General features: G+C 41.9%; 1 protein-coding gene across 1 annotated transcript; it reads right to left on the bottom strand.

Moving 5' to 3' along the window:
* Positions 1-15,940: 15,940 nt before the first annotated feature.
* Positions 15,941-26,080, bottom strand: ST8SIA3 (ST8 alpha-N-acetyl-neuraminide alpha-2,8-sialyltransferase 3). The gene is made up of 4 exons (XM_009192788.4): positions 23,893-26,080; positions 22,363-22,485; positions 19,396-19,953; positions 15,941-16,871 (listed from the first exon to the last, which is right to left on the bottom strand). The coding sequence occupies exons 1-4, from the start codon at positions 24,069-24,071 to the stop codon at positions 16,589-16,591; spliced, it is 1,143 nt and encodes a 380-aa protein (XP_009191052.1). The 5' UTR covers positions 24,072-26,080; the 3' UTR covers positions 15,941-16,588.
* Positions 26,081-26,382: the final 302 nt, after the last annotated feature.

Here is a 26,382-nt window from a genome sequence, read left to right as displayed (position 1 = left end):
AGATGAGCTAAAGTCCAAAGAAGCAACAAATACAAGGAATGCCATCCATGGTGGGGACTTTAGGGCAGAGTCGGAGAATAATTCCACATCAAGAGGAGGGAATAGGAGTGGGGAATGAAAGCCTACTGAGGGGAGGTCAGGTCTGTAGCTGGATACCAATAGGTTAAATTAGGGCAGTTTCTATGTGCAAACCATCCTTTGGTCATATTTGTTTTTGAAAGGTTAAAGTCTAAGGTATTGTATTAATCTGGATAAGCTAGGTTATGCTTTGAGAATAAATTAAGCCCCAAATCTCAGTGGTCTAACAGCAGAAATTCATGTGGCTGACTTAAACACTGCTAGAAATGCAAAATCATGAATATGCTTTTGAAGATGCATTTTTGTCTATGATGTTATCAGGAATCTGCCCACTCCAGCTTCTTGACTCTCTTTCTACAGATACTTTCTCCCTACCTAGAGAGACTCAGTTAATTTCTCTTTTAATTTTTCTTTCTTCATCACCATGCTACTTCCTATTTTATCCCTTGGGCTTCTTTATGTCCCTAAACTGGCAGCAGAGGAGGCTAGATTTCTAGTTCCCAGCTCCTGGGATTATTCTGATAATTGTCTGATTGCTCTTCCGAAATGGGCTTGGTTATTGGGGTGCTGTGGGCTTGGTCAGTCATTCCCAGGGCCTGGCTTAGGTTTGGGGGGCACCGTAATAAGACTGAGATTGTGGCTTGTGCATCTCAAGAGTGATCTTGGTTACAAAACAAGGTGAAATCTGGAGTTGGAGTTACATCCATACAGGGGCAGCGGAGAAGGGGGCACCAAGCCGGGAGCTGAGTGAGAGGGAACTACAGGGTCTATGTGTGAGGAAGGTTAGTGTAGGCAGAAAGAAATAAATAGAGGAGGATTTCCCTGAAGCAGCATCCTGGGATCATGTCTTAGTCCATTTGAGTGGTCATAACAAATACAGTAGACTGGTTGGCTTATAAACAATAGAAATGTATTTCTCACTCTTCTGGAGGCTGGGAAGTTCAAGATCAAGGTGCTGGCAGAGTTGGTGTCTGGTGAGGGCCCACTTCTTGGTACACAGACAACACCTTCTCTCTGTGCTCTCCCATGGTGGAAGGGGCAAGGTACTGTCTGGGATCCCTTTTATAAAGGTACTAGTCCCATCCATGAGGTCTTTACCTTCATGATCTAATCACCTCCCAAAGGTCCCACCTCCTAATACTCTCACCTTGGGGCTTAGGATTTCAACATATGAAATAGGGTGGGGAGCACCAACATTCAGACCATAACAAACCACTTTTTTTTTTTTTTTTTTTTTTTTGAGATGGAGTCTTGCTCTGTCACCCAGGATAGAGTGCAACGGTGTGATCTTGGCTCACTGCAACCTCCACCTCCCAGGTTCAAGCAATTCTGCCTCAGCCTCCCAGGTAGCTAGGATTACAGGTGCCCGCCAATGAACCTGGCTAATTTTTGTGTTTTTAGTAGAGACAGGATTTCACCATGTTGGTCAGGGTCGTCTCGAACTCCTGACCTCGTGATCTGCCTGCCTTGGCCTCCCAAAGTGCTGGGATTATAGGCGTGAGCCACCGTGCCCGGCCCATAACAGACTATTTAAAGGGGCTGTCAGAGAGGAAACTCTACCTGCAACATGGAAACAGTCTAGGTATTCATCAATAAGGAACACAGGGAATTACAAAGAGCTAAGAGAATAATCCTTTGTCCTTGGTTTGTAGTTCATGATTCTCTTCTTTAGATAACATCCAGATCAACCCCACCCTTCTCCTTTTGTACCAAAGATTTACTGAACTTACCTCTTCCATCCTCCCTTCTCCCTCCCCTAGTGTTTGCTAGATCCATCACATGGAAATACCTTCTCCTAGGGCTGGATCAAAGAATGAGAACAAATAAGCCATGTAGTGGTCCCTGGCACAAGACGATACTTCCCTGGTCTAGATACCCAGGTTGGGGGTATGTGATGTGGTGTGCCTCCAATCTGGATACTCTAGGCTATCTCCAGGAAAGATCAGTTAGGCCATGTCCTCTTAGAGTTCTTCACATTACATATACTTTTGTCTCCTAAGGATGAAGGATCCAAGCAGCCATTCTGGTATTGACATACTTGAAGGCAGAAAATTTTCTTGTTCATGTTTCATTTTGAAGAACACAGTACTTCCAATAGGAGGAAACAAGTATTGTGGACATTTTAGTTTCTGATTTCCTATTGAATTCTGACTTTTCTCTCCTTTAAGTCATTTAATCAGCTACTGTTTCTATTTTCTACACATTGTTAAAGATAGTTTCAATGTGTTCCATTTCGGAGAAAATTATTTCCGACTAAATTTCCACCTTAGTTCCCAATAGGTTTTGTTTGCTGATTTGGTCACAAAGGTTTCTGGAAGCTAAATCAGACATATTAGTGTTTGTGACTAAAGTTGTTTAAATCTATATCTATATATCTGTGATACCTGCTTCAAAGATGAGAATGAGTTTTAAATTGATCTTTAAGATGTTGAACAACTGTGTCCACTGAAACATTTTAGACATTTTTCTGAACTTATCACTTCATGTCATAGGTTGATCAACTTTCATATTTTCTCTATCCATGTTTTCTTTTTTCAACTTGGTGCATGCAGCCCAGCTGGAAAACTCATATGAGATCAATATCCTTGGCTCTGAGCATGTCTTTGGTGTGGGACACAAATTCTTGTATATTAGGAACATCTTTGGAATTTGTTGATCCTGGACGTGGTGTTTGCTTTGTTTCTGAATCTGTTATTGGAAGCACATATATTTACTGTCTAATACAGTGGAAAGTTTTATAAAATATAATTTGAGGACATAACTTCCATCACCCAATAATGCTGTTTGACTTTTGCAAGGTAGATTTGTTACCTCTGAAGGGGACCAGTCACATCTAGAGTACATCCGAGTCCGTGTGTCACTGAATTGTGCTCCCTGAGCTCTACTCTGTGAGTCCTTGAATTATTTGGTGGAGGGGTCCTGTTGTAAATGGATGTAGTGAGTTGAATTGTGACTCCAAAAAGCTTATGTCCACCTGGACATTCAGAATGTTTTCCAGAGGGAAGGGTCTCTGCAGATGTAATTAAAGTAAGAATCTTGAAATGAGATCATCTTGGATTTGCATGGGCACTAAATTCTTAGAAGAGAAGGGGAGCAGACGCAGACACACAGAAAACCCATGTGAAGATGGAGGCAGAGACTGGAGTTATGCTTCTAAAAACCGAGGAATGACAAGGGTTTGGCAGCTGCCAGAAGCAAGGGAAAAGCATGAAATGCATTCTTTCTCAGTGCTTCCAAAGGGAATCAACTTTGCTGACATGCTGATTTCAAACTTCTGGCCTCCAGAACCTCAAGGGAATAAATTTCTATTGTTTTAAGACACCAAGTCAGGCCTGGTGCAGTGGCTCCCGCCTGTAATTCTACACTTTGGGAGGCCAAGATGGGAGGATTGCTTGAGCCCAGGAGTTTGAGACCAGTCTGGGCAACATGGTGAGACTCTATCTCTACAAAATATAAAAGAATCAGCCAGCCCTGGTGGTGCAAGCCTGCGGTCCCCGCTACTCGGGAGACTGAGGTGGGTAGATCGCTTGACCCTGGGAAGTTGAGGCTGCAGTGAGCTGTGATCATGTCACTGCACTCCAGCCCGTGTGACACAGCAAGACCCTGTTTTAAAAAAAAAAAAAAAGGACACCCAGCCTGCAGTGATTAATTATGGCCACCCTGGGAGACTGATACGCTGAAGGTCAAATGAAATATTTTACATACAGTAAGGAGCTTGTTTCTTAAAGCAGGGGTTGGCAAACTGTGGTCCCATGGGCTAGATCTGGCTGCTGCCTGTTTTTGTAAATAAAGTTTTATTGGAACACAGCCATGCTCATCCATTTATATATCATCTATGGCTGCTTTTGTGCTGCACAGTGGAACTGAGGAGTTACAACAGAAGCCATAAGGCCCACGAAGATAAATATATTTACGATTTTTTTTTTTTTCCTGAAACAGAGTCTCGCTCTGTCCCCCAGGCTGGAGTGCCGTGGCGAGATCTCAGCTCACTGCAAGCTCCGCCTCCCGGGTTCACGCCATTCTCCTGCCTCAGCCTCCCGAGTAGCTGGGACTACAGGGGCCCGCCACCTCGCCCGGCTAATTTTCTGTATTTTTAGTAGAGACGGGGTTTCACCGTGTTAGCCAGGATGGTCTTGATCTCCACACCTCGTGATCCGCCCGTCTCGGCCTCCCAAAGTGCTGGGACTACAGGTGTGAGCCACCGCACCCGGCCATATTTACAATTTTTTAGTTGGGCAGAAATACAGATTTACTTAAGAGAGCGACAGTGGTAGATACGGAATCCTGTGGTGACTGCTTTGGCTACCCTTAATAATATCTGCTTTGAAAAATCTGTATGTTTGTAGTTTGAATTTGCTTAAAACAAATTCACATCTCTCCTATAGAAGTGGAAATATTGATTAAAAGAGGTTCAACAAAAACAACTGATGTACAGGATTTGTGTAGCCTCCAGGTACGTTGTTTAGTTCAACCTCCTCATTTTGACTTCTTGGGCTTAATGTGAATTGGAAGCATTATTAGGTTGGTAGGATTGAGTAAGCAATAAACATACTCTCAGAATAAGGAAAAGAGCTGTCTATCATTGTATTGAAGGTCCGTCTCTTCCAGATGGTCCTGGATGCTTCTTATTTGATTAATAATGATAATGCAACTGGATAGGCTTTGTGTCTTGAGTGTGTGAAGTTCTCCCAGATTCTAAACAAGAGATGTGGTAACTGAATTGAAGAAGCACACAACAATAGCTTATTTATTTTGCTTATTTAGTACACAAAAATGCATAATCCTTCTGTTAAGGAAGTCTTCCTTAATGGTGACACATGTTTTTCTTCTAACATGTTGGTAAGTTTTCTAGGAAAATAAAGATTTAGAAATTTGGTCATTGAGCTCTTTCTCAAATATTCCTGAAAAAGACTCCTGTTACAAAATTTGTTCATACTTCTTGAAAATCCACTTCAAGGGATTTATCTAAGGAAATAACCAAACATTTAATTCCAGAGATGTTCATCAGAGCACTGTTTATAGCAATGTAAAGTTGCAAGGAACCTACATTTAAAACAGTAATTAGGAAGAGGTTAAATAAGTTATAGTGCTTTCATGTTTTGAGTTTATCATAGAATATTTAATGACATGGAACGATGTCATTGATATAATTTTAAGTGAGAAAAAACTAGAAAACACAATAGTATGTATTGTACAGAACAAACACACACTCAGAAAAAAACAGATGAAAGGTTTAGGTCTTTTAAAAATATTCTTTTGCTTATCTTTATTTTCTAATTTTTTTGATGAATAGTTTAGTAATAATAAAAATAAGTTAATTTAAATGAAATGAGCAGACTGTCATTTTGAATACTTTTGAGTTGAGAATTTGTAGTTGATATAAAAAAGAACTTTCTTTTTCTTTTTATAAAAACTGATAAGGTACTTAAACTATTGCTCACTAGGAGAGCATATCTAAATAAGTCACTTTCTCTTCCCAAGCCTCAGTTTCTTCATCTGGAAATGATAGCATTGAATTGACTGAATCTCTAAGTTCCTGATCAGCGCTGCCATTCTGAGCAGTATGAGTTAATGTCAGAGCATCATATTCCTTGAGCCAACCTCACTTACCAAGAATTGCACACTCAAAACGGGGAATGATTCTGGAGCTGAAGCTGATACCAGCCAGCCCTGGATCCTCAACCTGCATGGGAACCTAGTCCGAGGGGGAACTCACACTCTTGCTTAGATGGAATCAGAAGGCCAGCATCTTTACTGGCCTGGGGGCCTTGGGCTAGGTTGGATTTTCTATGAAGGGGGGTTCTCTCTCTTTGTATCTCTTCTAAAAAAATTCTTTCTTGTCTTGATCAAGCTATGGTAATGTATTTTCTTAGAAAAAAACATTTCTACTTTAAAAATGTAATTTGTACTAATCAGCTCCAGGCAGAGAGCCTGCAATATACTTGGTGTCAATTTCATGTTTTGCTGAAGTTTGTGAAGTGTTTTGTTTCAGAACTTACCATTTGTGTATGTGTGTGCATGCATATGTGTGTGTGTGTGTGTGTGTGTGTGTGTGTGTATTTGCCAGGGATCATCAGCCAGGCAAATAGTTTTCAGAAGATATAAGCCCTGAGCATTACATTTGACCTCTAAAATTTTTGTTGTCTTCACTCAAATTTATGGGGTCATCTTTTTCTTTCTGTCTCTCTCTTTCTCTTTATAAGATATCCTTACTCCTGTAGTATGTTGCACCATTTCTCCAAGAAGATTTTTTAAGTTCCTTAGGATAATCACTGTGATTTTGCTAATTTTGTATCCTGTTCATATCTTGCCCAGTATTATGTGCAGCGAACAGTAAGGATTTTATGTTTGAATTAAAGACCCACAGGACCTCTCAGATGCAACCATTGTCTACTGAAGGTGGAATGCTTTCAATCATGCCATATTTTTTTACCCTACTTGAGTTTCTCCTTTTGCTGGAAATTGAAATCAACCAGGAACAAGAACAGGATGCGTTTTTGTGCATTGATATGCTGAGACATTTTTGACATTGGAGCACAGATGTTGAGAAAAATAATTCCTAGGACTCTTCGTTCATTCCTTGAGTCCATAAATGCTTACTGAGTTTTGTTCACAATGCTATCTGAGGCAGCACAGTCAGAGAAAAGTTAAGACTTTTGGTGTCTGTGGTGTAGGTACAAAGATGGGGAGGAGGATGAGAAAGAGTTGAAGTGTTACACAGACTCCATGGTGCACCTGTTCATCCATTTATCCATCTGTCCATCTCTCCTTCCCCCATCTGTCCATTCATTCTTCCATCTATCCATCCTATAAATATCAATTGAGAGTCTACTTAGCTCATAGCACTGTTCTAGGCATTGGGGGTGTAGTGGGAATAGACAGGCAATGTTTCCTGCTTTGTTGAAGGTAGAGCTTATAATATATTGGATGACACAGATCAACATTGAGTAAACAAGTTAATAGTATCATTTAAAAAGTGGCATGAAGAAAACCAGCACAGGGAAAGGGATAGAGGCTGACAGTAGCAGTTGGGGAAGTTTCTGTGAGGAGGTGATCTAGAGAGAGCCTGGGATGGGGTGAAAGGTACAGAGGAAGGAGCACTGGACTGGGAGTCAGGCTAAGTTCTCATTTTGACTTGTCACTAACTGCACAGCAGGGACAACTCCCTCAGCATCTCTCCCTCACCTGATTATTCATTAAATAAAATGATGTATGTAATAGTAACATTCAAGAGTAATGTATTATTATCAATAATGTTAAGGCCTGTCACATGATTAGCATTTAAAGGACCAATGGAAAAGTTATGTGTGGGGACTTTGAGTATTTCCTGCTTGTTCATGGCTGTAGACAGCCAAGCTCAACCTTTCTGAGGTCCTACAAATTTCCAAGGAAAGGACCTCAAAACGCTGAGAATATAAAACAGGAGGAAGCATTCAATCTCTTCACTGGATGAAATGTGAGTACGTGTTAGCACATGTATGTGTGTGTGTGTGGCGGGGGGAGGTCTTCTGAATGTGACAAACAACCACCAGTGTTTCCCAAAGCACAACAAAACAGTTTATTTAAAAACAACGCATTCAGTACTGTGTTTGGAACACAAGGCAATGAGGCAGGCACATTCACACTTAACAAGTACATCTGAGGAGCTGTCAAAGCAAACCGTTGCATTTTCTTCACAAACTACAGTCACAATATACACACAATTGCCTCTGTCCTTGTTCACCAAGAAGGCAGAAGATATTTACAAGTTCCTCAGTCTAGCAGTGCTGGCTTCTCTTGGGTCTCTGTGGCCCTCACAGTCTGGCAGCTTGTTTCCAAGGGCAGGCGAGGCTGCCTGTCACAAGAGAGGTCAGTCTGATTCGTAAGGCCCTTGGCTTCTTCCAAAGAGAAAGAGAACTTCTGATAGAGTTGGGAAAGAGGGAAGTCTTCAATACCAGTATCTCAAAATGGCATTTTCTAAGACAAATGCATCAAGTGTGTGAGTGAGGGGGTAAGCGGGCAGGGAATCATGGTATTAACAATATAAGAAGCATTTATTTTCCCTGACACATACTTCTTGCTCATTTATTTAATAACTTACATTTGCTATTCTTCTACTTTTTTACCTTTTGGTTTCATCATTACTCTTAAAGAGCTTTGTTCTTCATTCTATACTGACACACTATACTTTAAAATGCTAAAATGAAATGGTGAAACCAAAGTATGTTAAGTAAGAGAAGATATCACAAACATTTCTTTTGTCTTGACTTCTAATTAATGCTTTCACAATGAATTGTCAATGTCCATGTAACCAATGGAAGCAGCACAGTGTGGAGTAGCAGAATCAGTGGTTGGGAGACCTAGAGTCTAATTCCAGTTAGCTAGCTGGGCAAATAAGTCACTCTAACTTTCTGAACCTCAATTGTCTCATCTCCACATGGAGGATGTTGATCTGGAATCCTGACTTGAGATAGCATCTAGATCTGTAAAGTTTTGCTATGGACTTAGGTGGTTGTCCCATGTGAGTAAATGAGAGTGTATTATGATGTTTCAATACATTTGTTTGGTGTCCTGGGAGAACTTCATTGCTAACTAATGATGCTTGGTGACTGGATCTCAGCCTGTCAATCAACTCCTCCCAGGGCTCTTGGCTGTAAGGGCTCTTGTGCTTTTCTGTACAATATGGGTTCAGATCTGGATCTTGAAATATGGCTAAAGAGCATTTCTAACATGGGGTACAGTTATTCTCAGTCTTAAAAAACGGTCTAGATTCTATATTTCAGAGGGAAATCTCCTTCTTCTTTTTGCAAGTACTTCAATGACTTTATTCCACTTATGCACGTCGACCAAACCTCTCTCCCACTGTCTGCCAATTTTTCTTCCCTAACAATTTTCTTCCCTAAGACTGAAAATGTTATGAGAGTGGCTGGTTCCTCAAGTAATGGTTTTCTTGTGAATTTGTTCATAATAAAACACAAGTCCCTTGTGCTTGTAGCTGCGGACTTTTCTCTTTGGTGTCAGGAAAAGAGCCAGAGGGTGAAGGCATACTTGTGCTCAGGCTGCATGCAATTTCGTGGGAATAAAGACAAACATTTGAACGTGTGCCTGACTCACTTAAAATAAAATGTAGCTTGCTCAATGTAGAGAAACAAGCTCATTTCAATGACCATTAGGAAGAAAGAAAACAGAAGTATAACCTGGCATTTTACACATAGTATAGAAAATGTCCAACTTGCGTTTCAAGCATTTACAGTTTAGAAATGCCTTACAGAACCTGTAGGGTATTTTATTACAGTAAGGAAAGTAGAGTTGGTCCTTCATTATCTAATTTTGATTTACTACATGCAGATAGCAATTTATGACCACTCACTGTGTCCTAGGAATCAGGCATATTTTTTCCGAACATTACCTTCCAAAAGATTTAATGAAGCCCACATAAGAATGACTTCTACCAGAAAAACTTCCAATTTGTAAACAAAACTTGTTCTGTGGATTACCAGGGTATCTGATTTCTTTTTCTTTTTCTTTTCTTTTTTTTTTTTGAGGCGGTGTCTTGCTCTGTCGCCCAGGCTGGAGTGCAATGGCGCTATCACAGCTCACTGCAAGCTCTGCCTCCCGGGTTCATGCCATTCCCCTGCCTCAGCCTCCTGAGGAGCTGAGACTATAGGCGCCTGCCACCACGCCTGGCTAATTTTTTGTATTTTTAGTAGAGACAGGGTTTTACCGTGTTAGCCAGGATGGTCTTGATCTCCTGACCTTGTGATCCACCCGTCTCGGCCTCCCAAAGTCCTGGGATTACAGGTGTAAGCCACCACGCCCAGTGTCTGATTTCTAAATACTCAGTTGGAAGTACACTTAAAACTAGTGGTGAGAAAGCACAGTTGCTCTATTGCTCAATGCCAGGGGACTGCAGTGGCCAAATGCGTGTTAGTTGATTTTTGTTTTTCGTGGTCCAGCCTAACATTAGCTTAGCTAACTGCAAAGCATCACATGACACCTTATCCTACAAAGTTTGCCCAGTCAGCAATGAAGTTGCTCATAGATATTCCTACCCAGTGGTATTTCTTGACCATTGGAAACTTTTCTGAGGGCAAATCAACTCCAGCTGAGTGCAACTTAAACTCTCCACATGATGTTTACTGGGTGTCCCCTGGTGGGGTAGAGACCTTGGAACCTCAGAGCCTTTCCAGATATGTGGGGCTAAGTGAGCTTACTGGGTGCCTTGTTCTTCACCTGCTCCTTTGCAGGCACTGTTTTGTGGGTACCTGTAATTTTTTTTTACTATGTCAGAAGGATGAGGGGCAAGTGGATAGGGAAAATGACAAAGTTGGGGAAACAAGTGATGGACTATAGGTATAGATTTTTTAAAAAAGATCAGACAAACATGATTTTAACTGGTAGTTAAATTAAAGAATGTTTTCCTGGAGGGTCACCCTTAGAAATTAGAAAAGCCACAGTTGGTAATCTCCTAAGGTACCAGGGAGTCTGTTGAGAGATTCCTAAGAGTCACGTGGAATATCTGAACACCTTAGGACCCAATAATATGCTGTTTTACTAAAAATCAGTAAAACGAACCAACATGGAAATGCTCCCCTTGGTGGAGCGGACATTTGAAAGTCCCTCCAAAGCCTCTGCTAGCCTCTCCTATTTGGTACTCACTGACTTAAAAATTGTTCAGGCAGTGCTGTGCTGGAGCTGGCTCAAGCTGTATTGGAGCCAACTTATACTGGCTCTTGAAAACATATTGTTGTGTTTTCAGCTGGTTGACATTAAGTTAGTAGCTTGAAATTGGCTGGGATGAGAGTATTTACACCATGGAAATTGGTAGGTGCTAAAAATCTGGGTTCCACTGTTTTCCAGAGCCAGTTGTTAAACATTTGGCAGCACACCAAAGAGCTAAAACTGTCTGAGAATCACACAGAAGGAAAATCAAAGGAACTCTTTGGTATCACTGTTGTGTAAAGCCTTTCTATGTGCACAGCTATAGAAAGAAGTCTGGCCAAAGCTTCATTAGGATGGTGGCACATTATCCAACAGAGGTGGTACAAGGCTGCAAGTAATAACTGATCACCCTTGTTATACTGGGTTGGTCTTAGAACTGGGGCCTCTTGAATTTCCATTTTTGATTGGTTTCATTTTAGCCTGAATACCTTCGTGTTCTGGATACTACTTGAGGTTGATAAATCAGACCCCTTAGATAAATATTTTAGGCTCTGGGAATGACTTCCAAATTGAATCTGAATGTATCATTTAAGTTCCCTGTTTCTCATTCTCACCAGTTCTAAAGATGAGTGACCTGAGATCTGTCTCTTAGTTTGAAATGTAAAGAGGGAAATATGAAGAGCTGGCCTTGAGATAAACTGTATATTAAAGCTATGCTTTCCACCTTGTCTTTGGGCTTGCATCCATTCTGACTAAATTGAACAGTTACTATTTGCTTATAAATTAGCAACTGGTCAATTCAGCTGAAACAGCAGAATTGTTGAGTCACTAAGACTGTGTCTATATTGCCATTTACCATGATAACCTCAAGGAATATGTGAAACCAATCACACAAGGACAGATAAGCTTTAGCTACTTGGTTCAAAATGGTATATATGACTCCCAATGTATATATTATTGGTTTCCAAATGCTGGCCACATGAATCACCTGGGAATCTTTGTAAGTTGGACTTATCCCAGGACATTATGAATCAAAGGTCCAGAGTGAGTGGCAAGAATTGTATTTTGAAGAGTTGCTTATTTCATACAGCTGTGTTTGCTGGGGAATCAGCTGCATAATCCGGGTCCTAACCCCAGAACCCCAGGGTAACCTTAAACTGAAGTCAGTTACTCAGCAACAGCTCTTCACTCTGATGCCACTGTCATCAACAACAAGAGAATAGGCTTCACTGAGGAACATCTATTCATACACGTCTTCAATCATAAGTCATCACAATAAAAATAAATTTTCAGAGATACTGCATAACACGACAATATATAATACAATAATGACATTCTAAAATGTTTCCCATTTCAAATGTATCTATGTGGCAAAGCGATCGGAGTGTGAGAGGGGCATAATGAGTCATTTTGATGCTTAGTACCAACTGATCTGTGGCCTTGATTAATTGGGCCACAGAGTCCAGACAGGTCAATCAGCTGGCCAAGGTGCCCTCAATCCCCAACACCCAGGGTGCTCCATCTGGGCTGCCAGCCACAAACACATAGCCCCTTTGCAAGCAAAATGACAATTCTACACATTCCGGGGGAAGTAGAGGCTTAAGCAGAAACTTGTGCCTAGTGCATTCAAACAATTATGGGAAAAAAGGCTTTAAGAATCCAGAATTATACAGAAAATTGCTCAGTTTGTCATTTTGCACATGAAGACTCACAAAATTATTATTATTTGTATATCTTCTTAGCATATTGAACCAAACACAATATTTCAAAGTCTGCTGTTGAGATTACCTATAAAATAGAAGGCATTTCTTAACTCAAGGGACCCCGATGAAAGTTATATATATATGGAGAAGTACACAACAATTTTCAGCCTTCAACTTCTAAATTATGCATATACATTACTAAACAAGGTTTTATTAAGATGAATAGCTTATTGGGTAAGATTCCAGCTGTCAAGCATGAACCACCAGTAACTGAATTGTTATTTATCAAATCATGATTTACCAAGGGTGTTTTCTTTCATCTCAGGGAGAAGGCAGGTAATAACTAGTGGACAGTTGCATACCCACATAAGCATTTCCTTTATTGTTCTGTGTTGGGAAGTAATTTTTGGGAGGGAGGGGAGAACCTTTTTTCCTCTTTTATAGCCATTCTAACTTATTTTATGTGCCCTGCAGATCCCAGACCAAAAGTCACTTTCCTTGTGAGCCCAGCTTCATTTGATGCTGGTAAGGCCAAGAAGTACTAGAGGAGGAATCATAATTTCTCCAGTAATTGACTATGTCATCTGGGGCAAATCACCTAGCCTCTCTGTTTCTCAGTTTTCTCATTTGTAAAGTCAAGAATCAAGACTGGCAAAGCTGAAGGCCTCTTAATTTCCAGTGTCCTAGCATTCTACAGTGTTGTCCCTGCTTCCTTTGACCTCAGGTCAATACCGCTTTGCTGTCTGAGAGTGTCTAATAATTAGTGCCTTGACTCAAATCAGAAGAAATGTTCTCCCATTCCTTGACTTCCCAACCAAATTAGGTTTCTCTTGGCATTCACATTCATGGATAAATAGTGGCTCGGGCATAAGGAGGCTGAGGGCAGGGGCAGCGGTTCTTCCTTTCCACATCCTTGCTGGTAGCCCCATGGCCAGGTTCCTGACATCAAGGTCACAGACAAGATGGCACAGCAGTCATAGTCAGCACTGCCAAGCACACACTACTAACCATACAGCACTTTTACAATAGTCACAGACACTGAAGACACAGACACAAGGTGGAAGAATGATAGACATTTTAATAATCAAATATTGGAAAGATTTTTTGGGGTGTGAAAGGAATTCTCTACACCACCATTTAACCCTGTCTCCCTTGGATCTGCGTCTGCACATGACACTCAGAATAACCGATGAAAACAGAGGGTCTACCATTAAGCAGGTTGCCAAAAGTTTGTGATTATTTCCCCCCTCTGCAACTTAACTGGTTTTCTGTGTTGGTGTTATGGGTAGAAAGACTTGGGGGCTTTATCGTAAAATGTATTCCAATAGCTGAAGGTGGACTCTGTTGTGAGTAGCCTAAAAAAGGGAAAGGCTCTGACAAAAGGATATAATTAGTCTAGAACCAACAAAGCAAGGTCAATGCAAAAGCCAGGGCATGTGTCTGTAGCTGAATGAGGAGGAAACAGCCAATGGTCCTGAGCTGATTACTGCCCAGTTCACTGCACTTGACTACACAAGCCTGGGAGCTGCAGGAAAGCCAGCTGCCTTTCTAATTAGGACACTTGGGACACACCAACTTTTTTGGTCATAAAAGTGGTTGTATAGATTTAATCTTTGAAACAGTCTTTAAAAACAGAGATTTTGCATGATCAGCTAGAAGCTGCTGTTCTTCAAAAGAGAAGGGTGATCTACTGGGATCATCTCCAGGAAGTCCTCCTTATAAGCAGAGATGAGCCTGATCTCTAAACCCCGCAGGTTCTGAAGAGAAGTTCATTTCCTCACTATTTTGAGTTTTCATTAAAATGATAGATAACACGGTGGTGGGGGACGGGAAAGTCCTCCCACCCTAAGGTTAAGATGGAGCCAAGAGTGCAATGAGATTTAAAAAATCTCCCTGAACTTAAATAAAAATCCTGGGCATTATGATGAGATAAAATTTAAATTGTCTACTACAGAACAATAAACTGTTTTTTAGAGATTCTGGTCTTTTCCTCTTTTAACCTTCTTGGTTTATAGTGTCTATGCATTTATATTTAGTGAAAACTAATGGGCACATTGGGATTAAAACTCCAGAGTCAGAATCTGGCCCATGTAATATTGGCATTAATATCACTTAGCTATAACCAAATGAACTAAGTGCTCAGGAACAGCCAACTAAACACTTCTGTCAGTTGTCAATCTCTCAGTGATCCCAACAGAGCACAGTGTGAGGACGTTAGTACAGTCCTCTTCAAAGGGACAGGGAACAAACAGTGTGGTTGTGATACCCATCAAATTATACCACTGAATTTAAAAATGTTTTTAATGTCTCCTCTAATAAATATATTGTAACGTGTGTCACAATTGGTAACACATTTGAACTTGGTGTTCCTTTCATTAGTTAGTATCTGGATCTATGCAAGCTGCTTTAATTAGATTGCTTTCTGAAAAGAATAATAAGGCAGGTTTAGGACCAGGCAGAACATAAGCATAAGGATAGTGTCTTTCCTTACCATATTTGGTTTAATTTTAGGCATGATCATACCTTCCTAAAGAGGGGCAATGAGCTGATCACTGAACTACAGCACATTTTTTAGAGTTATTTGTCGTATTGAAAGCAATCTGGATGAGATTTCAGGAAAAGAATGAGCTACCTCGCTCAAATGCATAACAAATATGCTTGACTGGCATTTGGAAAGAAGATAAAAACTCTTATTAAAATTTAACATCAACTTGGCCAGACTTTGGGCTGAACTGGAAAAACAAAGTGATGCTCAGTAAAAAGCCAGGGATGGGAATGATTTGATTTCTACTCATAAGGCTGAAATAAAGAAAATGACAATGGCCAGCTACTTCCTTCATCGCAGGTCTACATAATCTTGGATTCCAACTCTTGCCACTGCACAATGGCTTTTTCTTTTGAAGTGCTTAATTTGTAGTTGTATAGATCTGCCTTCAGTGGAAAGAGGGAATATCCAGTGCTACAGTGTTCTCAAAGAGAACAAATGGTTCTGCATTGGTGGTGGTGCACAGAATGATACGGAAAATGATCACACCTCAGCACTAGTCACCTGGGAGCCTGGCCTGGCCAAGCTCCTCCTCCACTTTAACCCAGCTGGAATGGGTAACACGGTTACCACACTTCGGGATACACAGAATTCCATAACAACTTCTAAATATTCTTCTTCCTTTTCCTTTATGTGTCCCAGGGTCTTAAGCTAATTCATGGCCTCTATATTCTGAGAGCACACCCAGCCCAGTGCATGGGTTGGGATTATGGGAGGCACTAAACTTAGGCTGGAATGGCCTTACAGATGTGGCCACAGTGCTATTATTTGCCATAACAGTGCCTACGTCAAGAGACACAATGCTACCCACAACATAGGCTTTCTGTGTGATCATGAAAGATGCACTGCCTTATATCCCACTCACCACAGAGGGACCAACCATCCTGCTGTAGAATGACTGAATGGACTGGTGAGGACTGCATCGGAGACATTTTTTTTTTAAAAAAAGGAATCACAAGGGGGTCCATCGTGATTGCTCATTTTGACATGAAGCATCAAAGTTACCCAGAACCTTAAACACATCAAGTACAAATGCAACACATACAAGCAAAGCGAATTCAATAGGATTCCTAGCAAACTATTAAACTGCAAGGTGGTAGGGCAGGGATTAGTTGCAGAGAAAGGGAGTGAGATGGTGACAGAGACAGAGATAAGGAAATAGATAGAAGATGAGATATGCAAACCAGTTTTTTACATTTCCATTTTTCAGAGTCTGATCCCACCAGCAAAACAGATCCTGCCCCAGTTGGCCCGAGGCCTCTGATTATGAGGACTATCTGAGCAGAGCTGCAGAAACTATAGCTCTAGTCCTCATGAAAATGAGAGGCAGTTTATTATTAAAATCCAAACATGAAAATACTTCAAACCATTTCGTTAGCAGCATAGTTCCAAATGCAGCATTCCCTTTATCAATCAAGTCTAAACCATGTGGCTTCAGTGCATCTGTCCTGCTAAATCTGCTGAAACTCTTAAAAGAGCAGTGCAAAAGAGAAAAGACATCTTTCCTTTTAAATGGCAGACAATCCTTATAAGACATTCTCTAGGGTTCTATTCTGAAGACTATTCGATTTGATTTGGGGCACTTTTTAAACAGCCATTTGGCACTTTCCGTTCGGAGTTCTTAGGCACAGTGTGACAGAGTCAGCTTGGTGAGCCCTTCCCCATGCATTCGGTACAGCAGCTGAAACTCAGCAGGCAGCTGGTGGGACTCCTGCCACTTGGTGGTAAATTTGGTTCCTTTTTTGTCATAGTAATGGTATGGAAGATCTTCCCTTGTGTTGGGGTCAAATCCAAAAGGCCAAAATCCATACAAGTGGATCTCTTCACATATTGCTGATGCAAGGGTGTACATAAGAATACCTGTGCTCAGCCGTTTAGGTGACAAATGTTTGTTTTTCCAGTACCTGTGGAACAATAAGTACATGTGGATTCAAAGGTCAGCGATGAAGGTTTCAATCAGCAAGGTCAATCTGACTGGGCTGGGTAGTGGATTTGTTAATGTAACTTAAATAGTGCTTGCTTTGAAATGATCTTTTGGGCAACCAAAAACAACCTCTGGGAACAACTGGCTACATGATTTGTGAGATCCAGCAAGAAATAAAAATTTGGACTCTTGGTTCAAAAAATATTGAAAATTTCGAGTGCAAGAGCAAAGTATTAAGCTAAGTGTTGGGCCCTTCTGAGCGTGGGATTTCCTGGGATCATACTGTTTGCACACCTTTGAAGCTGGCCTTTGAAGCTGCCCCTGGGTTTTTCTAAAGAGTGGTGTGGCTCTGACTCAGCGGTGACACAACAGAAGGCCACCAAAAAGAATGACTGTGCTTTTTTTACATAAAGGGCTCTTGGTTAGGGTAAAGGAGGTCGTTTAATCTAAGGGAAACTCCTCTGTCCCTTCCTTTCTCAAACCTAGAAATAAACCCTTCATTTGGGGTTTAGAAAGACTGTGGAGGCTTATTTTTCTTCTCTCTTGTAAAAAATTGTATTCCTTGCTTCTTTGTCTTCTAACTAGGGATTCCCAAGCCCATCTTCAGCATGCCACAATCTGGCATGCTAAATTTTTTAAATTCAGAAAGTGTGTAAGATACATTAAATGTAAATAATAAGTTATAGTTATTAGTCCTTCCACATTTAAATAATATTAATACTCAGAAACCTTCCTGCTGACACCACTAAATATTTGAGGCTTCTCTGTGGTGTGTGTATCATTGGAGATGCAGGCAGAATGAAACTGTTCATTAGTCAGGTTTCTGTGGACTGTATTTCCTTCCAGTTTTCATTGAAGCTATGTATTTTTTTGAGGCCTGAGTGGCTGTGAAACATTATGATTAACTCCACTTTTGTGGCAGGCAGCCACACAGGATAGTTTCTGGAAGTTTCTAAGCACATGTAGTTTCTTATTCACTATTTGAAGATTTCAAAGGTGAACCTTTCCCCTTTCAGATGAAATTTAAAAGTTCAATCTTGGTTTTAATGTTCCTGTCTAAGGAGCTAGAATGACTCTGACAACCCTTTCGGTATAGTCAAACTTAAACTGAACAAAAGGGGAGCAAAATGAGGAGATCAAAAGACCATGGGACAGGTCGGCAGGAGACCTGACTTCTAACTCTGGTCTTGCTCATTTAGGGCAGTGACTTTGGGTAAATAACTTCTGCTCCTTGCACCTTAATTGATTCATCTTTAAACTTAGGAGTTGGGCTACATTACCACTTAAAAAGGTGACCATATATCCTGGGGAACTAGGACAGTCCTAGTTTTTCAGTTATCTGTGTTGCAATTATTAATAGCAACCTCTTTCTCTCAAAGAAAAAGTTCCAGTTTGGACCATAAATTATGGCATCACTCTACCACTGAGATACAAACCAGTTTATTAGGCTGTAATTCCTCCTCCTATGAGAGGTCAACTAAACAGATCTTACATCTTAGGAGGCTACAGGATGGGGAAAAATCTATTGTGGAACAAAGATCTTCAGAATTCTCTGTTTACCAGGTATCCCAGAACCCACCCCAACTTATAGTAATATCTAGGGCTATGTTAGGACACTGAGGCTACTTACATAGGGGAAACTGAAGTTGAGATAATTTTCTCCAGATGAGTTAAAAGAAAAAAAACTCTACAATTAATCTTGTTTTATAAAATGCCCTGGACTAGTGGTTCTCAATTCTGACTGCATATTGGAATCATCAGGGGAGTTGTTAAAAAATACCAAGTACCTGGTCTCCACCTCCCTGCCCACCAGATAAATTACATTAGGATCTCTTGAGGCAGAGCCTAGACAATAGTATTTTTAAAGCTCTCAAGTGATTATATATACAACCAGAATTGAAAATCACCAGACTAGATGAAAATATTGCATTTCTGACTGATCTGTCTATCAAATTCCAAGAGGTAACAATATGCTTATAGAATACTTTTAGCATGTTTTTGTCCTAAAATATCAGATTATAAAGGCAGACTGTGCAATTTATGATTTATCTAGGTGTTCTGCTAACCTTGGACATCTACAAAACACATAAATTTAAATCAACTTCATTGTTTCTAAAAAAAAACAAAAACAAAACACTTGATTTGTCTCTAATTTAGCCATTGGCATTCTTGGAATATAGTTATCTATTTAGAGAAAATTCTTGATTTGTGGTGATTTCCATGACTGCTCCATAGCCCTACTAAGGGAGAAGACAGAGAAGAGACAGGAAACTGATGAAGCACCAATCCTTCCATCTGACACTTGGTTACCAGCTGTGGGTAGATGGAACTTCTTAGCTAGAATGATTAATTCATTCACTCATTACAAAAGGTATGAGTTTCTTCTAACTACTACTAAACTCACCACAACAACTAATGAATTGGATGGCTCCCACCCACAAGAGATTACAACATTGATTTGCCATCTGGTGGAATATGAGTAAAATGCAATAAAATATACACACCTGTTGACATGTTGCATTATATTTCCCGGCCAAGCCAGTTGGACTTTTAATTGACCTCTGTGTTCAACAAAAAAGTCAACTAATGTCCTGGTCACAGTTGCTGAAGTGTGGAAGAAAAATGCAGGGATCCAAAGAATGGCCCCATCAAGCTTTTTTAAACTGAGGAAAAAGTTGTTACGGTCCTGAATAGTCAAGAGATTGTTGTAATATTTTTCCAGGATGCTGGGGTTGAAGGTGGTAAGGTTGGTTTTTCTTCCAACATCTCTTTGGAAAGCCTCCGTAGGGGCGAAATTGCAACGGAAAACAAAATCTGATTTATCTATTTCTTGTCCACACTGGCTCCCTGTCAGGATCCCACTATTTCCAACCACAGCACAAATATTATAATGCTTGTTCATAATGGGTGACACATCTGGAAGCAGTGACCGGAAGTTATTGCTAATAGAGAAAACATATTTATGGCTGGAATAATCATAGTGCATCAGTTGTCCAATCCGAACACTATTCTTGGTCAAAGAAAAATTTTTTATTACATCGACATGCTGAAGAATTTCTTGCCTAAAATAAAAAAAAAATTCATGAAAAGCATTCCATTCAGAAGAATTGATTTTTCATCTTATGTCTTATGCTGACATTTCATTCAGAGGGAATATTAGGCTCATTGAATCCAACAAAGATTATACATACATAATTGTGGTCCTTGAAGGGAGGACTGCTTCACAATCTATGCATATTCTAATCTTTCAGTCAGTTTCTGGGTGTATTCTTTGAGGCTTGTAAATGTAACTTACAGTTTTAGCTGCCATACCTTGGTTTTCTGCTCTACATGAAGAGTGTATCTTATTTGATCAGCAGGGAGGTATAGGGCAAATTATGTCAGAAAATACAGGGAGACAATTTACACAGGCCTGAAATAGCTCACATTAATGCACAAACATTAGTAACACAGAGTTTGTAAGTAGGGTCTACTTGTTTGCTACTGGACTGCAGTGCTCAAAGAGTATCAAATATCACTGGTGTCCAAATAAGAGCCAAATAGATATGAGTCAGGACAGCACTATCTATTATTGAAAAAGAAGATGGTAATAGCAGTGGGTGTAGCTGAATATTTAATACAAATGAGATGATAATCTCATTAAGGTCCTCTGAATAATGAAACAGGGGTTTTTTTCTACTTGATTATATAGAAACACAATTTAGTTGAAGAAATCTAATCCTTAGAAGACAAGGCTATTATAAATCCTGAAAATACGTCCATATTCTAACAATTCACTACATAAACAAGGCAAGATTGATACTTAGAACTAATTTCAGGTTGCTTTCATATTGAGCTTTAAGTAAAATTAAGTATCTCTTCTTAAAGTTTTAGCTATTTAAAATATTCAAGAGAGACCAGTAACATGCTACTTGCTGCTAGATTCTCCAATGTTAAGTAATCCCATTGAATTTCTTATAACTTTTGCCTAAAATGTAGCAGGAATGAAATGAAATGCTTTGCATATCATCACATTACTTGGAATTTTATTTTAAAAATGACTTTATTCTTAAAAACAGAGGCAACAGCAACTGAAATCTTTGAAACTTCCCAAGTTACCAGTACCATTCTTACAAGTTGTTAAAAAAGTAAGGCAGATTTTAAATGCTACTGGAAAAAATTTAATTAAAGATTATCTAATTAATTAAAATGAGGGAAGTTTTGAGAAAGAAATATTCTTCTGACTGGTCATTTGGGTCACATGGCCTAGTGTGGGAAGAATATTTTTTATTGAGTTAGAAACATGTTCTGGGGAAAGCTAGAATGTGTTCTACCCATGAAAATTTTCCGAGTTGTCCATAAAATTAACATTGAATTAAAACCCTCCCAATTATTTAAAAAAAAAAAAAAAAAACTTCGAGAGTTTTAGAATTGATCAATTTTCATGAACTAATTTGTAATTAAACATAAGTATTTTTAAAATGTTAATCTTAATCATATGACTGTATGTTGACTTTTCATCTAAACAGTATTTTCATGAGACCATGAATATCCACTGAATTTGTTTTAATTCTGCCCGTAGATTAAACTTGTAAAAGAGAGAAAACAAGCAATACTAGAAATGCTAAGACCAAAACACAACTCCCTAAATAGAGTGGTTCGTAAAATAAGTATTCACACTTCTAATGAATACACTAGATGGCTCACATCCCATTTAGCAGTATAATAATCCCACCGTGAAGGAAGGAGTAATGAGTTATTGTGGTTTGCTAAGAGTAGACCAGAATCACTGAGTAGAATAAATACATTTTAACACATCTCATCCTTCTTCCTTCCACCTAAAAAAACAAAATCCCAAAACCATCTTACGTGTATAAAATGAAACTGCTACAATGAGTATGAATTAAGTTAGTTAGCTTTACAATAAGTAAAGCTGTAAGGACAATGAAAACAGGCAAAACCAAAACAAAACCATAGTTAAATACCTACATACATTTGGGCCAGCATTTTCACAAGTAATGTGATGGAGACAGATTATGGCATTTTCTGTGTGTTTCAATGAAATAATACCATTTTATTCTATTTTTCAAGTTTTTTTCAGTGACGGAATGAAAATGCATTGGGTGGTCTTTTTGCAACTAACCTTTTGTCTGTTTTTGAAAAATAGATGGCTTTGGCAGTACTTGCCAGACTTGTTACCTGTAAATCATGGTGCTCAATCAAGCCAAAGTGAAATACCCTTTTTCTTTTTCTATTCAAATTGGTCCTGATGTGTCCTTTTTGTGACAGGACACTACATACTCAGGAGAAGGTTCCTGATCATTGTTTTGGGCAGTCATGCCAAGAAAACAATGCAGATACACCTGGTGGTGAGGGTGGGGGGTATAGATGTTTGTTGTTTTAGATGTTTTTGTTTGCTTGTTTTTGTTTTGTTTTGTTTCGAGCTCTAGAATTCTTAAAAGCACCTTTTGGATCTTTTCCTCCTATCCTACCTTTGAAGTAAAAACGCTGTCCGATTAAATGTCCACTTAGAAGGTTTCTCTTGGAGTTCCTGGGTGAGAGAATTCGTAATGGGCACAAATGACGGGTCTAGAAACTTCAGCGCAAATTGTGACCTGGAGAGGAGCATGAGCACAGACAAACGTGCTGGCCTCAGCTCAGGGAAGCCAAGGTAGCCATTAAAATCCAGCGGCCGGGGCAGCGGCGGCTGGCACGCGCGCGGGCTCCGTTCCGTCCCGGAGCCCCTCTCATTTGGTCCGCCCTCTGCTCCCACACACACCCGAGAGAAAGAAAGAAAACTAGGGAACCCCATCTGCATTGTCCATCCCTCCGGGTGCCGGAGAGACCATAAAATGGCCGTCATGCGGAGAGCAGGGCGCACGCCGGGCGTAGGGCTGGAGCCCGCGGCGCTGCGAGGACCACGGAATCAGCACCGCGGACAGCGGCCGCCCCGCCAGCCTGACCCGCTACGCCCTTGCAGCCCCAGAGAATTGATTTTTGGAGAAAGGGCAGAGGAAACCGGACACCCAGGGAAAGGCTGGGGGTGGTTCCTGCCTTAACCTCTTCCTTCCCGAGCCCACGTCCGATTTCACTTCCTATAACTTGGCTGGGGGTCCCCGGGGGCCGCCGGCCAACTCCGCTCCTCGGTCCAAGCGGGGCTCCTCTGGGTTTCTCGCCTCGGTCCCAGCTTCGACCACAGGTGGCACTTTGTAGTTGTCACCTGCCCGTCAGGATGCCCCGCTGGGGGAGTTCCCGGGGTCACAGGTAGGGGCGGGGGCTCTCGCAGAGCTGCGTCAAGCTGCGCCTGGAGCCTTCTCAGTTCGGCCCAGCGCCTGGCGGTGACTCCGACCTGGCGAGGGTGGGCGGCCCTTCCGAGGCTGGCTTCCCGCAGGGGGCGGGGGATGCAGGAATCCCGGAAAGGGGGTGGGGGCGGTGGCAGTGAGGGAAAGGGTCGAGGGAGAACGCCCCAGGGGCTTCCTGAGAATAAACCCGCGTGTCCTTTGATAGGGCTGGGGGAGGAGAGGAGGAGGGCGCGAGGGGAGTCCGGCGCCTGCGCCATTAAACCGCCCGCACCGCCCCGGGCCCGGCCCGCGGAGTCTGAGGACAGGGCGCGGGGAGGGCGCTCCCCTCACGCCAGTCCATCTCCGCTCGCCACCCCCTCCCGAACACACACACCGTCCTTCCCTCCACCCTCACCCTCCTGAAAGCCTCCCCCAGCCCCCATTTCTGAAATGAGGGAAGGGATGCTGAGGAAGAATACGAGAAATGCAATCACATCGATTTGGACAACGGCTTCTAGGGGCTTTGGGGTAAAAAAAAAAAAAAAAAAAAAAAAAAAAAAAAAAAAAAAAAAAAACCAGGGAGGGGGAAGGGAGAATTAGAGAGAGGAGTGGAAAGACCGCGCAGTTATCTGGCCCAAAGAGTCTCGGAGAAGCCAAAACACCCCTCCCCCACGTCTCCCCTTCCCCAAACACCCCAGCAACCAAATTCCCGAGGGCGCTAACACAGAGGCCCGCACTCACCGGAATCCCGCGTGGAACATGTACATTCGGGGCGCCCCCGGGCTGGCGTACTTGGGAGTGGTGAAGATGTTCTCCTTTTTCAGGGACACGTAGCTGATGAGCGATAAAATCAGCAGGGCGACGCTGAGCATGACCAGCCCCAGCACACTGGCGACCCGGGCCATTTTGCAATTTCTCATCCCGGGCTGGGCTGGGTTCAGGGAAACCGGGGAAATCGGTCCATTGAGCGGCCAGCAGCTCGCTGGCGCGCGCGCGTGTGTGTGTGTGTGTGTGTGCGCGCGCGCGCGTGGCGGAGGAGGGGGACCCGGGCGGGGGCGGGGTGGCGACAGGGGCCGGGGGTTGGAGCCGGCAGGAGCCCCAGAGAGCAGCGGGACCCCCTAGGCAGGGGCGCGCGGGGCCGGGCGCCGAGCAGGAAGATGGAGGGACTGCGCGGCGGCGTGGCGAAGGAGCGCGCAGCGCCGTGCGTCCCCGGCCGCCGGCTCAGGCTCCCCCGCGCGTTTCCAGCGAGGCTGCCATCTCTGCCGCCGCCTGCAAGATAAATGTGATTGGAATAATGTTACAGTTCGATCTAAGCACAGGATTTAATTAATGAACTCTAATCTCCCAAATAACCGGGGGGAGGGGGTGCAGGAGAGGGAGGGAGTAGGGGGAGGTGGTGGAGGGAGGGGGAATGAGGCTGACAGGCTGCAGCCCGCGCCTACGGCCTCCCCGGCTGAGGGTGCCGGCGAGGTGGCTATAGGGAGACGAGATCCCAAACTTAGTTTAATGGACCATTCATTACTTTATAATATCACGGAATAGGGAGACAAATAACCGGATTTGCTGTCCTAGAGTATAAACAACAGCTGGGTGCTTCTCAGAGAAGCAGGGAGAATGGTTTTTGGAAGGCAGCTGTTTAAAAGCATGTCCCCTCATGCGGGGGCCCTGGCCCTCTGCCCCTCCGACCCTCCACCCCAAAGGAGGTTCCAAACAGCAACTGGGCCTGCCTGCCTCGGGAGCCCTTAAAACCTTCTTGGAATTTGCCAGAATGACTCCCCTGTCCGCCTTTTATGCCCACCACATACTTCACTTATCCCTAAAGGTTGGGTAGTGCCTAGCAAAGTTGCCAGGTGACCTGTGAGTAGGGAGGGCCTGCCTTCCTCTCCCCTTTCCGTCTTCCAGTGGAAGGACAATGTGCTTGCCCCTGACTTGACGGCCTGGTGAAGTCAGCCCTGGTTTAACTTTCCATTGCCCACTCTTCAGACCCATCCCTCGGGCCTGGCCTCCTGATGGACTAAGTGACCTGAGCCTTCCAGAAGCTGAGGCCATTAAAAAACACAGAATCTTTTTATGAAGGAGCCCAAGAACCAAATAAGAGAGGCTCCCTCTGAGAGTGGAAGGAAAACGCACTAACACTTTGCGTTGCTTGACCTTAAATTTGTTTTAGTATATTCACATGTTTCTTGTTTTAATATCCATTAGAAATACAAATTAATCCATTTTCAGTCATGCAATTAGGTGCTCAGGGGAAACTCGCATGTTTCTTTTAACTCTGTCCTTTGCAATTAGCTTATGGCCTCTGCCACCCTAGCTTTACTCTTGGCTTAGTAGTCCCTAATACTGGTCAATAAGCGCTAATGAAGAGAGCTAGGGGTGAGAAATTGGCCTTTGAGTTCTGATAAAACAAGCTGAGATTTTTCCAAGGTGGTTATGACTTCTTTCTCTCCTGAACTTCTTGCCCTGTGGGCTTTCATGGACCTAATGTTATTATCTGTCTGGGGTCTGTAAATTCCTTGAAGGGGTGAGCTCCTGGATTGTAAGCTTCTGCAGAGCAAGGCTTGTCTTCCTTCTCCAATACTGTCTCTCACACACGTTATGCTTGCTAAATGTTTGAAGACCTGATGAGCTCCCTTGGGAAACATATCTGTGTGGTTGTGGACAGTAGCACACAGAATGCTCCTATTTGTTTCCAATGACAAAGGGGGTCACTTTGCACCCACTAGACTTTTTGACCAAAATCTAAAAGTGTGTGTCAGAAGGACACAAATAGTCTCCTTCCCTCTGTGGGGCTTTTTTATTATTTAAAAAAATTTAGAAAAGGCTTGCATGCCTGGATATGATGAACACTTGAATTGTATTTTTTTGAATTGCTATTTGTTTTAAATGATTGTATAAGTAAGGTGTAAAATGCCAAAAGGGAGTAAGATCTTAAGAGAGCCATCTAGGAATGACACCTATTAGAAAAAATCTTCTCGAACAAGAAATCAGGGAACATGCTATGGAGAGGCAACCCGCGGTAGTGTTACACCTTCAGACTCTGGAGTCAGAAAGACCTGACTTCAAAAGCATACTCTGGGTATTATCGAAAACACAAAAAATAACATGTGTTGGCAAGGATGCAGAGAAAAGGGAACTCTTATACACTGTTGGTGGGAATGCATACTAGTATAGCCACTATGGAGAACAGTACAGACGTACCTGAAAAAACTACAAATTGAACTATCATAAGAT

This window comes from Papio anubis, chromosome 19, assembly GCF_008728515.1.
Source record: "Papio anubis isolate 15944 chromosome 19, Panubis1.0, whole genome shotgun sequence".
Taxonomy (NCBI): domain Eukaryota; kingdom Metazoa; phylum Chordata; class Mammalia; order Primates; family Cercopithecidae; genus Papio; species Papio anubis.
The sequence above is the reverse complement of the archived record's forward strand: the minus strand, read 5'-3'. Positions and strand labels throughout refer to the sequence as shown.

What these genes read in the sequence shown, in the direction of transcription:
- ST8SIA3 (XM_009192788.4), bottom strand. Translation starts at nt 24,071, where the DNA reads ATGAGAAATTGCAAAATGGCCCGGGTCGCCAGTGTGCTGGGGCTGGTC. An exon ending in ATGTTCCACGCGGGATTCCG is followed by an intron (nt 22,486 to 23,892) that starts GTGAGTGCGGGC and finishes GCTCCTCTCCAG; the next exon opens with GTCACAATTTGCGCTGAAGT. An exon ending in ATAATGCAACATGTCAACAG is followed by an intron (nt 16,872 to 19,395) that starts GTGTGTATATTT and finishes ATTGTTCCACAG; the next exon opens with GTACTGGAAAAACAAACATT.